The following is a 15051-nucleotide window of genomic DNA, read 5'->3' as shown; positions in this document are numbered from 1 at the left end:
AGCCTAGTCGGCTGTAGCACTGCTGCCAGTGGTGGGGCAATGGGGGGAAAGAACGGACACGTGGCCAGAGTTGGAGAAAATGCAGAATTCTGGGAGAGTTGTATGGCTGGAAGAAGTTACACAGATATGGAGAGGCAAGGCCATGGAATGCATTTAAACAGGAGGAGGAGAATTTTAAATTTGAGGTGCTGGGGAGCCGGGAGCCAACATAGTACAGCGAGGACAGCAATTGGTGAGTAGGACTTGGTGCGGGATAAGGAGGGCCAAAAAGTTTTGGATGAATTGAAGTTTATGGAGGGTGAAGGATGGGAATCCGGCCAGGAGAGCATTGGAATAGTTGAGTTTGAAGGTGCAAAGGCATGGTAAAGAGTTTCAGCAGCAGATGGACGGAGGCAGGTAACGTTACGGAGGTGGAATTGGGGGTTTTTGTGATGGGGAGGATATAGGGTCAGAAACTCTGGTCTGGATCAAATACGATGCTGAGGTTATAGTCTGGCTCTGCCAGGGAGGGGGATGGAATTTGTGAGGGGGCCAAAGACGATGGCTTTGGTCTTGCCAATGTTTAGTTGGAGGAAATTGTGACTCATCCAAGATTGGATGTTGGACAAGCAGACTGACAATGCAGAGGCAACGAAGGGGCTGAGAGAAGTGTTGGAGAGGTAGAATTGGGTGTTGTCACCATACATGTGAAAGCTGACCCCATGTCTGCAGGTGATGTTGCCAAGGGGCAGCATGTAGATGAGGAAGAAGAGGTGGCTAAGGATTTGATCCTTGAGGGATGTGGGAGGTAAAAGTGCAGCGAGAAGAGAAGCCAATGCTAGAGATACTCTGGTTATGATTAGATAGGTAAGAGTGGAGCCAAGCAAGGGTAATCTCACTCAGCTGGACAACGGGGAAAGAGGCGTTGAAGGAGGATGGTTGACCACGTCAAAGGCTGAAGAGAGGTCGAAGAGGACAAGGAGGGATATAGTGCACCACAGTCAAAAAGGATGTCATTTGTGACATTGGTTAGTGCCATTTTTGTGCTATGCCAGGAACAAAAACATGATCGGAGAGATTAAAACAGGTAGTTGCAGGAAAGATGGGCTTGGATCAAGGAGGCAACAACACGTTCAAGGACATTTGAGAGAAAAGAGAGATTGGAAATGGTGTGCAGTTTGCAAAGACAGATGGGTCAAGGGTGGGTATTTTGGGGAGGGTTGATGGCAGTTTTGTAAAGGAGGGAGACGGTACCTGATAAGACAAACCAGTTACAATGTCAGGTACCATGGGGACCAGGAAGGGAAGTTCGGTCATCAGCAGCTGAGTAAGTGTGTCTCATGGACAAGATGAGCTCAAAAAGGGCATGAGGGGAGTTGCAAGAGAAACTAGAGATGTGGGTTCAGCGCTACAGCAGGGGGTGTCTGGGAGGAGGTTTGGCTTGGTGGGAAAGGAGTGGAGGTGAGGGGCTGGGGGCAGGCAGGAAAGCAGCAGGGGCAGCTGAATGGATGGTCTCAACCTTAGTGACAAAGAAGTCCATGAGCTCCATGCACTTGTTTGAGGAGGGGGCGTAATGAGAAGGTTGGTAGTGGAGAAAACAATCTATGGGTTATCTTTGCTCTCCTGGATGATCCTGGAATAGCGGGTGATTTTGGAAGGGGAGAGTGAGCACTTGATGTGGTCTAGCTAAATCTGGTGATGGATGGCTAAACCAGTTGTGCGCCAGATATGCTCAAATCTGCTTCGACTTGAAGGAGTGAAGGTGGAGGCCATGCCAGGGGAACAACTAAGACAGGGGAGAGCAAAGGTTTTGCTGGCAAAAGGGCATCAATGGTTGAGGTAAGGGTGTATTTGAGCAAATTGACAGCTGCAGAAGTATTGTGGTGAATGGAAGGCCAAAGGCTAGGCAGTTGGGAGTTTAATAGTGCAAAATGACTTGGGGAAGAGTTTGCAGAAGTGGGATTGGAAGGGGATGAGAGAACGTGGGTAGTGAGGGATACAAGGAAATGGTCGGAGATGGCCTCGTCGGTGGTCATCATGGGAGTAGAGAGGACGTGGGAGATGGCAAGGTCGAGCAGATGGCTGTGAACATAGATAAGATAGTTTATATGGAAGGAGAGGTTTAGGGAAGACAGAAGGGAAGTGAATTCAGAGGAAAGAGCGTAAGGGGAGCCGAGAAGGAGATTGAAATCACCGAGGCTGAGGAGAGTTGCTCAGTGCAGAAGCTGAGGGAGGCAAGGAGGGAGGATATCTCAGTGAGGTAATGGGGTGGTGAGGTACTCAAAGGAATAGAGGTAAGGGGGAGAAACCAAGGTATAACTTGGTGATATAAGGTGTGAATAATACACCTCAAAAAATGTTCAGAGCTTTGTAAACTCCTGACAATAGCAAGTAGCTGGTTCACTCTGCATCCCACCATCTTGGCACCAATGTACGAACTGGCAGTAACACCAAATACAAAACATTAAAGAAAAGCTCGCTGTCACGTGGTACGCGTCAATTCAGATGCAGCGCAGAGACTTACATTCCTTGGACATGCCAACTTCCAGGCACTTCTGCAGCCGGCAGTACTGGCAGCGATTGCGGGTGACTTTGTTGATGATGCAGTTCTTATCTCTGTGGCAGGTGTACACCATGTTCTTTTGGATACTTCTTCGGAAAAAACCCTGCACAAAAACACAGAAGGAGAAAAATATGGTTCTGATCTTGACAAACACACATTAACACACTGCACAACACCAAATCCGCATTACAAGGTCGGAAACAAGCTCCTTCAACGGTTCAGTTGATAACAGAAGGTTTTCGCTTCAATTCCTGGCTTGTGCTGTTAGCTGATCTCAGCCACAGTTGTAGTTAGGACATTACAGTTGGCCTTAGCAGCCTGGGCTAGGGGAGGGAAAATCAGTCAGGGTTCCCACTCAAAATCGCTGGACAGTGACTCCTACCAGAAAGCACATGTATATGGATGTCAGGTTAGGGCAAGATCGGGCTCAGCTGTGAAGCTCTCCATGGTCAAATAGCTTATCAACATTCATTGCTTCGGGTTCCAAGTAAAAAACGGTCACCTGGGAAAGGTACTGGAGGGCAACCATTGTACATGGAGCCATACCCCAACAAGAGGAGAAAAATGAAGGGAATGTTAGAAGGGGAAAGGAAGCATGAAAGGGCTGCACTGCACTTTGCCACCCAATGTATCTGTACCACTGAGTGGCAGAATGCGGACTCACTCCGACAATTACCCATAGGATGAGATACCGTGCAAAGACCAGAAAAGCCATCTTTGAAAGTTCTTGCTCACCTCAAGGTGAAGAGTGGCACTGGCAGAGGTCTTTAGAACAGGCTGCATCTCGGCCTAATTAATATGGATAATTTCCTAAGCATAAATAACTGAAGGGAAGGGAAGTTAAAACTGAGCAAGGCACTTGCTCCTGATAGCTATCTAGTGACTGCTGCTGGAAGGGCGTGTAGATGGATGTTGGCAGGCTCAACTGTGATGGCCCCTTGCATTTGAAAAGCCGCCGACATTCACTACCAAGCTCACATGAATACGGCTTGAGATTTGTAATAGGAAATGTTGCCAAAAGTCATTGCGCAGTGTGGATAAGATTGAGGAAATCACACTCCTCGAAAGCTAGGACCAAGTCAAGCTGAGTGACAGGTCACCCACTCTGCTCCTCTATATTTGCAAACCAGCTCAGTTAATGGATCACTGTAAGCAGACAGCTGAACATCACTGAATTGGGGAAAAACATTTACTCAAAACAGATCTTCACTGGCCTCTCCCTCCCAAGTTTAGTGCTGGCTCCTGTTTTTTTCTCTTCTATCCAATCTTGTTCAAAAACTGTGCGGTTTTAAGAATGATGCTACTTATTAAGAAACTCATGCTTATTGTAGATTTTTAATTCCCATTATTTGGCATGGAATAACAACAACAACTTGCTGTAATATAGCGACTTTAAAATAGTAAACTGTCCCATGGCGCTTCACAGGAGCGTTATAAAACAACATTTGATACCAAGCCATATAAGGAGATATTAGGATAGATGACCAAAAGCTTGGTCAAACATGTAGGTTTTAAGGAGCGTCTCAAAACAGGAGAGGTTTAGGGAGGGAATTCCAGAGCTTAGGGCCTAGGCAGCTGAAGGCACAGGTGCAACGTTTAAAATCGGGGATAGCACTCCGTTACATATCACCAGCCTTAACGGAGATTACTTGCGTGAAGTACTGAAGGACACTCAGCCCTCTGGAGCTGTACGTCAGGAAGGAGTCAATGGCGACAGAGAGGAGACGACTTGGGTGATAAAATTGGCAAGAAAAAAACCCCAAAATATACAAGTCTCAGGAGTCAAATTCTAATTGGGTCAATTGAATTTGGCAAAAATATTGATTGTATGAGGATTGTATGTATGAGGACACTGAAACCACGAACTTTGACATTTCTAAAAAAAAACACCGACCTTAATTGAATTTCTGGCTTACAAAGCAGGAACATTTATGAATGATGGTGAGTTTGCATAAGAATAATTGGAGGAAAAAAAAATCAATATAGCATCTTTGAAATAGCGCATCCAGCACTATGACATACATAAACTAAAATACAAGAGGTCACAGTAACCCGATGGCTCCAAGGTAACCTGAGATCAGGCACCTGTCAATTATATCTCATCAGGCTCCCTTTGAGGGCAAGATTTGGCAGAGGACCTAGGGCAGGTCTCCCATCCACCCTATTGGCCAGCGTATGCTCTGAGGGTCCTTGAAATAGGAAGGAGAGAACATACAAATGAAAAAATAACAGTAGAATATTTTACATATCAGGAATTAAGGCATGCACTTTGGTTTCATACTACACTGTGCTGATATATATGGAAAAAGGTGAGTATTTGGCATTCAAAATGACATGAGGATAAATTTGGGAGGCTTCACTCACAGTGCAGGGTCTTGTTCAATGGGACCGCTGATCGGAGAAATGGGTGATTAGCAGAGCTCCAAGTTCAGGTCTCTAATCTGTGCTCCTGTTAAGTAAAGCTCTGCATTGGGAGCCTTGCCTGGTAAAATGTACCCCTCTTGTGCCCAAAGGAGTCTGAAGTTACTGCAGTACTATTAGTTGCCACTACAGGTCTCTGCCACACGGTAAAATAATGCTGATCCATTCTAGAAAAAAAGATAAACACTTCTCTCTTTCTTGTAATTATATTAACAAGTTATCTGGCCTGAATATCTGGGAATCTTGGGGCCTAGTTGAATAAAGTCACTCTGGGACAATTCCTACCAACTGATTATAGAGTGAATACAGACAGTGGGTCTGAGCACAGGTAAATCTCCCACTCTCTCAACTATGGACTGGCATATGGCATTAGAGGGGGGGAAATAGCCAAAGTAGCTCGGGACAGAAATAAATGGTAATTTAAATGTACTCTTTCCTAACTCTTGCAACAATTTAGCGTCCCACTGCACTCCACCCCCAAATTCTTTCTCTCACTCTCCAACCCAGCTTCCAACCTCCTGCTCCAAGAACAGCCCTCTGATTAGGGTTACAACCTGTCGAGACAGTCTGGAAATTTCCAAAAGGTTAACTGAATATAAAATCTCTCATTTTTATAAAATAAAAATTCATTTAACAGCTTAGAACTATGTCTCATGTGGAGGCATTAACTATTAATGGTGCAAAGGTTTTCAGTGAATTTTCACCATTGGCGTGGCGAATCTCAGAACTCAAGGCATGATCTCACCCCCTCCTGTATGGTTTCAGACTTGACAAAAAGTGGCAACCTGCCTCTGAAAATTTCATACACGAGACACAGGTTTTAAGTAAATTGCAACACTAAGATTGCTTTTATATTGCGCAGGGCCTGGGCTAGTGTCACCGATCCCAACGCAAGGGTCTTGCGCAGATGATGACAACTTCAAAGTAAACTTGCTGAATTCGTACTCTGCGGTTGCCACCAGTTGCGTGAGTTCCATGCGGCCCTATTACAGTGCTTAACCCAATATAACAGCAGCTTGCAGTTCTCCCCAGCAATGCCCAGATCTCTATTAGAAATGAAGATTCTGCAATCTGATTCCTTAGCCCATGCAACTAATGTGCAGGAGAAATACAATTCTTGAGACAGAACTGTTTTTGGGAGACAATAGAAATCAGATCAAACAGTTCTGACACTGCACATCTCGTTAAGAATGTAGAATTGGAGAAGTCACCAGCTGGAGGCATCAAGTAAGCAACAAACACGGTCAGGACTATCCAGCAACTCCAATAATAAACACGTCATTAATACTTGGGTACAAGACAGATGGACACTAGTCAGATCTCATTTTAAGTCACTGATAAATGTAACACACAGTAATGCAAATGTAGCCTTCTAAATAAAGTTGCATACCAGGCTGAAGGAGTTTCCAAAGATTAAATCTGACAGTCCATTTAATATCTCAATGCTGTTCTGGGGAGCATTTCTAAAAAAAAATTCTTGGTTTAGCCTCTCACTTGTTGACTCCCCTGCAGCTCCTATTTCAGCCTGGCTGCCCAAAGGGTTTTACTTGACAGCGGTTGATGTGGCTATTTTGGTAATTTTGTATGGTTCAGTATACGAATAGTTGGCTGATTTTTTTAAAAAATTGTCAGCTATTTTCTATCTAATCAAAAAAGTTTTTTTTTAATCCTGAGAAATTGCAGTGCTACAGTTGAGCTAGAGAGAGAAAAACAGCAAGGGCTCCCATTCCTTCTGCAATCTTTTGATTCCTGTTGGAAAGTGTGTGGATAGTTGGTAAGAACAGGATCAGGCTTGGTTGGGATGCTCTCTGTGGTCGATCCTGCAAATCAATGGGGACACAGCTCCAGGGACTAGTGGAATGGCTACAGCTGGGGTTCACCTGCTTAATACCGCTGTCTCTCAGGACAGCAGTACATGCCAGGCCTCTGGCCTCCCCGCTCAGTATCACATCAGCGGAATATGGGGGGGGAACACCACCAGGTTGCCCAGGAACAAGCTCCAGGGATGTATCCAGCAGCGACTGAGAGGAGAGCTGCCTCCGTCTCACCTGCCGCTTTGTAAAGCATGAGCAGCCAACCGCCTCTTGTGATATTGGCCCTCAGATTGCACCTAGAAGAAGCATTAGAATCTGTGATAGAAAGGCACATGTAGCCTCCCTTGAGAAGCACAGTGTTAAGAAAGAATAGATCGGATTGTGTTCACTTTGAACTTCATTAAAATAGAGCGTGCACTGACATTGCACTTTTGTTATTCATGGAATTTAGAGTTATACAGGAAAGGTGCACTTATTTGGTCCTGACTTACTCCATCAGGTGATGATTATTGGCATGCTCATGTCAGGGCAAAGAGCGCTGATGTGTTGTCACGTTGTAGGATGGGTACTGGATTGAGGGAATGTTCCTTTATTTGAAAGTGGAGGAGAAGGAGGCGTCAAAGATTACACAGAAGAGATGTCAGTTATGAGATGTGCTCTGATGTCCCTTGCAGGAGTCACTGAAGAGTCCTCTGAGTGAGGGTCATTATGATGCTCTCCTTCATGTAGTTCTGGCTCCAACAGAGCTAGGGCTATCTCACCAGCAATATCAAAAGTTCAGCCCTTTTTGTAAGGCCAAGTTGCGCGGGGCACAACAGGTTACAACTGCATGTAATACACAATCTGGAACATAGTGTAAAGCCTCTCCTGACCTGTCTCGACAGGAAGAGCATCCATTTAAGACCCCAGTGGTCCTATTGATGATCAATCTAGTAACGACGTGTGCCTCGCAGTAGCGCTCCTTTGTTGCTATATAGGCCACCCTTAGTGGGCTTGTGGGGGCAGGGGGCAGGCTTTGTCACCCACAAGCCATCTATTGACCTGATTTTATTCCCTGAAGAGGTCAGGGAGGACCGAATTTTGAAGGACGAATGACAACTTCCAGAATATCTGGCGTTAACAATCGGGATTTTTTGCGTGTTGTCACACATAATCTGTGCAGTGAGGGAGTAGAAGCCCATCCTGTTGAGTGGGTGATGGGGTTTTCCTCACTGCAGCTCACAAAGCAACATGGGCGCCATCGACTGCATCCTGGACCTTGGGGAAGCCAGCAACCTCATAAAATTGGATGGCCCCATCTCGCTGCTGCCATATAATGCCAAAGGTGATGAATTAGCCAGCTCTTCTGTAAAGTGAATCAGTTGCCTGATGAATGCATGTATACACTGCAGCCTGGCTGACATTACAGGGATCCTCCGCACTTTTCTTCTACAGATCTCTTCACTTAGACCCTCATATGACCTGTATTGCCGATATATCTCTCAAGAGGTGGGATATTTTGTGGGATGCATCCACCTTAAAGGCTGCCCGACTCTCTTTTGCTCCACCCTGTGCTGCTCCTCCCTCGTGATAATGGCATAGAAGGATTAGCCCATAGGGAATGCCAGACCTGCTCCTGAAAAGCCCTCACTGTGGGTGAAGGGTGAAAATTTCCCAGTGGTCTCACCCTGTTAGAAGCAGTGAGAAGCAAGTACAGGTATGTACAGACAAAATGGCAAAATTCACAACTGAAACTTTTCACACTCTTCAGGCTCAGAAACTCCTCACTTCCACCTATCTCAGCTGAAGCTGGCAGCAGCTGTGCCATACAATTCTCAGTCTAAGTTACCCCAAGTGCTTTGTGAGTGTAAAAGCAGGAAACTCAGAACTGCAGTGCCTCTGGCCCTCATTATAACATATCCAAATAAAGTCACTCAAGAGAGGCCGACAAGTGCAAGGAGAGGTTGATTTTCGAGCGGAAAGCCAGTGTTGAAAGCGTCTGTTCGATGAAAAAAAGCTGGAAGACCAGGGCACATTCCAGACAGCACACATTAAACACATTCTCTTACTCTTCGGACATTTTATGTGAATTCTCTGCAGCTAAACAGAATGGCAGTTTTATTCTCCGAGTTGCAAAGTTGTTTTTACCAGTGCCAACACTGAAGTAGACATCCCAATATTGTATTTCAAAATGAACAAGCTGGCTATACTATACTGTGTCGATGTAGAGCAGTTTTAGTTTCATAACGGGGTGCATTGTGTGGTATAGCTCGAAATGAGGTCAGCCTGGTTTGTCTTTGCATTGGTTGCAGTTCAACAGCTAGTGGCGCAAGGTGAACTTTCCCAGGTGGTTGGCTGGGCTGCCGAGGAGCTTTTCTAAGCTGCTAAATGTTAGCAAATGGACCGGCTGTCCCGTTGGATCTTTGGTTAGATTAAAAATATGTAACTGGCGCTTGATCGCCTGTGAGTAGAGCTCTGCACCTGTGTGTATTCTGCTTTGCCTGCCAAACAGTGCTGTAGTCAACATCATAACCTGGGTCTGGTGGATCCACGTTCTCTAAGCATGTACTGTCTCAAGAGGCTCTTACATGGTGCTAAGGGCTCCTTGAGAAGCAACGCTCAAACACCTGGGACCTATGTGCTCTGTTCCCCCTTGTTTATTTTACCTCCTGCTACTGTTCTTAATGAAGACCTATTGGAAGCTGGATTCCCATTGATGAAGGCGAGTGGATATCGTTCCCTGCTTTTACTTATAAAGGGAAACTCAACAACTCATAGCCTCAGCAAGATTGGGTTGATTCATTTATATTCATGAGAGCAGTCGATGGTCTCAGAGAATTTTGCGTTCCTCCAATTCTGGCCTCTGGCGGATCCCTGATTTTCTTCGACCCACCACTGGCGGTCGTGCCTTCAGCTGGCTAGGCCCTAATCTTTGGAATTTCCTCCCTAATCTTCTCCGCTTCTCTCTCCTTCTTTAAGATGCTCCATAAACCTACTTCTTTGACCATCTGTCCTAATATCTCCTTATGTGGTCGGTATCAATACTTTGTCTGATAATGTTCCTTGGAAGTGACTTGGGAGGTTTTACTATGTTAAAAGTGCTACATAAATGCGAGTTGTTGTTGTTATTACCATTCCCTGTACTCTTCTAACATAAAAGAGCCTGTAAATCATATAGCATGCGTACCACGAGATATTTGAATCCTACACTGGGGAGACAGAGAGGTTACAGCATGAATGTATCTCTTGGCTCAATGAGGCTGATTCTGGAATTTGTGCGACCAGCAGGGAGCTTTGCCTGTGGGCCGCAGATAGTAAGCAATCGTGGGCAGTGCACCCGTGATTTCCCAATGTGTGTGGCTGACAGGCAACGACCCCCACCAGCAGCATGAACTGGGAATATCTGTGCAGCAGTTTGCATTCCTGCCTATAATTCCAAAGTACGTTGACCTCATTGCAGACAGCTGTTTTTAAGTGTACTGTTGATAGGAGCAGATCCTTGTAAATCTGTTAGACAGCTGTCTGTACACAAGTATTGAACATTTTCTTTAACAAATGCATTCAACATAGTTATCGATAAATTATGGTTACATTCCCATTGCATCTGTGTATATAAACATAAAGGCAATCAGTTCCAGATAATAATGCACCTGATCAAAGCATAATTTTCACCAAAGCAAAGATTTCCACTGCACTAAATAACTTCTATTAACTCCCATTGTATACAATCCTCTGATCCAAGCCTAATACACAAATCCAAAATCGACATCAAAATAGACATAAAATGTTGCCAGAGTATTAATTTTTCAACTGTTCAGCACATTATACTGTATATAGTTAGTCCACTCCCCACTCCACTGCCAAATTTCTCCTACACACTGTAGCATATTTTGAAGACATGGGGTAGATTTTCCCGAACCTGTCGGGAAGAAGGCGGGACTTATCCTTTCAGGTTTTTGACCCGTCTACTTCGACGTCCGGCCAATCCGCGCGATTTTCCCTTGATTGACCTTGTTAAGCCCGCCCAGCGGGCTCAGCAGGCCAATTAAGGGCCACCCGGCAACAGGTGACGTCACAGACTGAAATTTCATCTGTCAAGAGTTCTTGACAGATGAAATATCAGTGGTTCACAGCTGTTTGAAGCTGTGAAACACTGACAGTCTGAGTTCTACCACGAGTCATTCTGCACAGACTCAGTTAGAACTCTTACCGGCACTCAAAGCTGAAGGCTGTCACTTTTCACAGATTGCAGCCGTTCAGCTTTAAGTACCGGCTGAGTGATGGGCTCCCGACGGCTACAGGAAGAAAGGCTGTGAAGGTAAGTACAGGTAAGTAAAAGTTCTTTACACACTTTAGACACACCAAACACATTTACCTTTACACTCATGCACCCATCACTCATCTGAGCGCCAACATCGCGACCCCTCCAACTCCTTCAACCCGACGGCCCGCCTGCCCTAACCTGGCGTGGTTTGGAGCCGTCGGGAAACCCGCACGAAACCCCTCAAAATAGGGATTAGGCTAAAAACTGCCTGTTAACAGGCAGTTAATTGGCACTAATCCCTTCCCGCCTGGTTTCGGCGGGTCCCAGTGCGGGGCGGGTACCCGCCGCCCCTGAAACTTACGCGGGGCGGGGTTTTGGGCGGGATGGTGTCGGGACCCCCAAATTCAGGATTTCCCCCCCCCCCCCCCCCCACACACGCCTGAAACCCCGCCTGACGGCTCCACGAAAATCTAGCCCATATTGTCAGCCTTTTGGGACCATCCTCTCCAAACTGTATCTGCTGCAGCACAAGCTTTTGCGATGTAGTTTTTACAGGTTTATCTTTTTCCCCGACCTCTTCCAAAGGTACAAACTTTTGCCGTGGTACAGTTTCACAGGTGCCAGCAGTCCTTGGTGCCGTGACCAAGTAACCATTCCTTTATACGTGGGCCTAGACAGGGAGTTTCGGCGGGCTATTCGATTGCCGATGCCATCACAGCCAAGTCTGGTCCTGTTCTCACTCAACATCCAAATGTGGATTTTTCAAAAAGGGAGTCTGTGGATAGCAAATCAAGACTGGTAACCTTGGTTGGTTCTGCTGTTCATAGCCCAGGAGAGCTACAGCTAATTGTAGCAGCCTGCCGCCTTCTTGGCCGAGATTATCTAACTCAGTACAAACCCAGGAATTGAACTGGGGCCACTGGCTTTTTTTATGCTTCAGTTCTATGTTGGCTTTACCAACTGAGCCATGCAGGGCAAAATATTTTTCATTTTATTTTTAAATTGCTTCATTTTTGCTGCAGCCACAATTACTGATGCAAGTTTCATCAGTGCAGAAGTTATTTGCATCCTGTGATGGAAACAGGTTGGCAGAAATTGTTTTTCATGGCCTTTTAAAAGTCACTTTTGTATGAAATATAAGATTTTGTTCGGGTGGATGCGGTGAGGATGTTCCCAATGATGGGTGAAACTAGAACTAGGGGGCATAATCTTAGAATAAGGGGCTGCTCTTTCAAAACTGAGATGAGGAGAAACTTCTTCACTCAGAGGGTGGTAGGTTTGTGGAATTTGCTGCCCCAGAAAGCTGGGAAGCTACATCATTAAATAAATTTAAAACAGAAATAGATAGTTTCCCAGAAGTAAAGGGAATTAAGGGTTACGGGGAGCGGGCAGGAAATTGGACATGAGTCTAGGTTCGGAACGGTCATGGCCCTGTGGGTAGTGGAGCGGGCCCAGGGGCCGTGTAGCCTGGTTCTGCTCCTACTTCTTGTGTTCTAATTCTGTGTTAGATTTCAGGAGATGGTTTTATTCCTGTTCCTGGCTGGGGTGGAGATCGCCTTTACAGAAGGTAAGTACTGTAGAAAATATAGGGACAGAGTGATCTCCTGGACGAGTTTCGATCGCCTATTGGGTCGGAGAGGAATTTCCCAGATTTTTTCTCCCAAATTGGCCATTGGGTTTTTTATCTGGTTTTTCGCCTCTCCCGGGAGATCACATGGGTTCGGGTGGGATGGAGAGTGATAGAAGATTTGAGGTTAGGATCAGATCAGCCATGATCTTATTGAATGGTGGAGCAGGCTCGAGGGGCCGATTGGCCTACTCCTGCTCCTATTTCTTATGTTCTTATGTAATTTGGATGCAAATGAATGAAACACAATTGGGCTGTGGTACATTTATAGATCGGATTGTTTATTTACAATATACTGAAGTTTAAGTCCAAAATATTTGGCAACTAGGCTACACATTGCATGGTATTCAACTGCATACTTGTGTGTGTGTGTATATATATATATTATATATAAAACGGTATGTCTCTCTGTCTGTCTTTCTGTCTCTCTGTCCGGCTATACAATCAAAAGCTATAGAGCGTACCTACACGTGTGTTACATCAAAAGAAAGCTTACGATTCCAGAACGGTTGTAAGCGTATTTATGTTTCGCTGAGACAAAAATTGTGCCCGTGTGTGGTAAACCACTGTTTGTATTCCACTGTGTACATGCCTGGACATGCCTCGGCTGACTCCTCCCACAAGTCCTAGTATAAAGGTGACTGCTCCCCAGCCCTTTGTATTTCTGGACCGGTCGACCACTCGAGGCAGACCTTCATTCTTTTGTTAATAAAAGCCTTTAGTTACTCTCTTAACTCTCAGTCTTTTATGAGTAATTGATAGCGCATCAATTTTATTAACAAAATTTTTATAATGGAGAAGATCCTCACACCAGCATGCCTGGACTTAAATCATCGGGAGGCGGACTCATCCACCAAGTTTACTCACTGGCTTAAGTGTTTCGAAAAATTCCTGACCGCCTCCGCAGCAATCAAATCGGACGAGGACAAACTGGATGTCCTGACCTCCAAAGTGAACCACCGAGTGTACTCGGTCATCCAAGACGCGACCTCGTACGCGGACGCTATCAAGCTCCTCAAGGACCAGTACACGCGCCCAGTGAACGAAGTGTACGCCAGGCACCTTCTGGGGAGTCGTAAACAACAACCTGGGGAATCGACCGTGGAATTCCTTCAGGCACTGTCTGTGCTTGGCCGGGCCTGTGGTTGTAAGGATGTAAAGGCCGCCGTGTACACAGAGGAACTTATCCGGGATGCTTTTGTAGCGGGCCACAGATCCAATTACACCCGACAGCGACTGTTGGAGCAGAGTGACCTCGACCTCAACAAGGCCTCTGAACTCGCACTATCATTGGATGCAGCCTACCGGGGCATGGATGCCTACTCCTCTGCACCGTGGACGCCGCGGGGAATGACAGCCTGGGACACGGTAGGACCGCCTCATAGCGCCGTGCCACCCCAGCCACACCCCAGCAACGGCCCAACTACCGCAGCAGTGTCCCAAGGCCAGACAGCAGTGCCCCAAGGCCAGAAATGCTACTTCTGTGGCCAGGCAAAACACCCCAGAGCGCGCTGCCCGGCGAAAAACGCGATCTGCTCGGGCTGCGGGAAGAAGGGACACTACGCTAACGTCTGCAGGGCCAAAGCCACCCCGAACCCCAGAAGCGCCGCCTGTGGGCCACGCGGGCCGCCATCTTGGGCCTCCCCGGCCATGTGCGAACCACCGGTACAGCAGCCATTTTGGACGCCTCCAGCCACATGGGGATCATGGACGCCGCCATCTTGGACGACAGCCGGAATGCAGCAGGCCCCCAACACCGCCTCATCTGATACCCGCAGCGACACACCGACCCCTACGCTGGCATCCGTTACACTGGACCAAGCGAGACCGCACCAGCTGGCCAGTTCCACAATGGACATTAAGGTAAATGGCCACGATACAATCTGCCTTTTTGACTCTGGGAGCACGGAGAGCTTCATCCACCCCGACACGGTGCGGCGTTGCTCTCTCCCAGTCCTGCCTGCGCACCAGCGGATTTCTATGGCCTCCGAGTCCCAGTCGGCGGACATCGGCGGCTACTGCGTAGTGACACTCGTAGTAGACGGGACCGTGTATGATCATTTTAAACTTCTGGTCCTGCCCGACCTCTGCGCTGCCGTCCTGCTGGGGTTAGATTTTCAGTGCCATCTTAAAAGTGTTACGATGGCGTACGGTGGACCCCTACCCCCACTCACAGTCCGCAGCCAGCAGCTCCCAAATTGCCCGCCGCGCACCAGGTGCAACCTCTCCACACTCAGAGTCACCCCCCCCCCCCCACTGTTTGCTAACCTCACCCCCGACTGTAAGCCCATCGCCACAAAGAGCAGGCGATACAGTGCCGGGGACAGGGTTTTCATTAAAACCGAAGTGGAGCGGCTCCTGAAGGAAGGGATTATTGAGGGCAGCACCAGCCCCTGGCGAGCCC

General features: G+C 46.9%; 1 protein-coding gene across 10 annotated transcripts in view; it reads right to left on the bottom strand.

Moving 5' to 3' along the window:
- Positions 1-15051, bottom strand: part of raraa (retinoic acid receptor, alpha a) — a 602035-nt gene that overhangs the window by 68220 nt on the left and 518764 nt on the right. For all 10 annotated transcript variants that reach the window (XM_085966524.1, XM_085966522.1, XM_085966525.1 and 7 more), the window contains one exon: positions 2504-2645. In XM_085966524.1, coding sequence (XP_085822650.1) covers positions 2504-2645 — 142 coding nt within the window. The remainder of the gene's footprint in view (positions 1-2503; positions 2646-15051) is intronic.

Source organism: Somniosus microcephalus, chromosome 24, assembly GCF_052327205.1.
Source record: "Somniosus microcephalus isolate GS21.2 chromosome 24, FLI_Smic_1.0, whole genome shotgun sequence".
Taxonomy (NCBI): domain Eukaryota; kingdom Metazoa; phylum Chordata; class Chondrichthyes; order Squaliformes; family Somniosidae; genus Somniosus; species Somniosus microcephalus.
The sequence above is the reverse complement of the archived record's forward strand: the minus strand, read 5'-3'. Positions and strand labels throughout refer to the sequence as shown.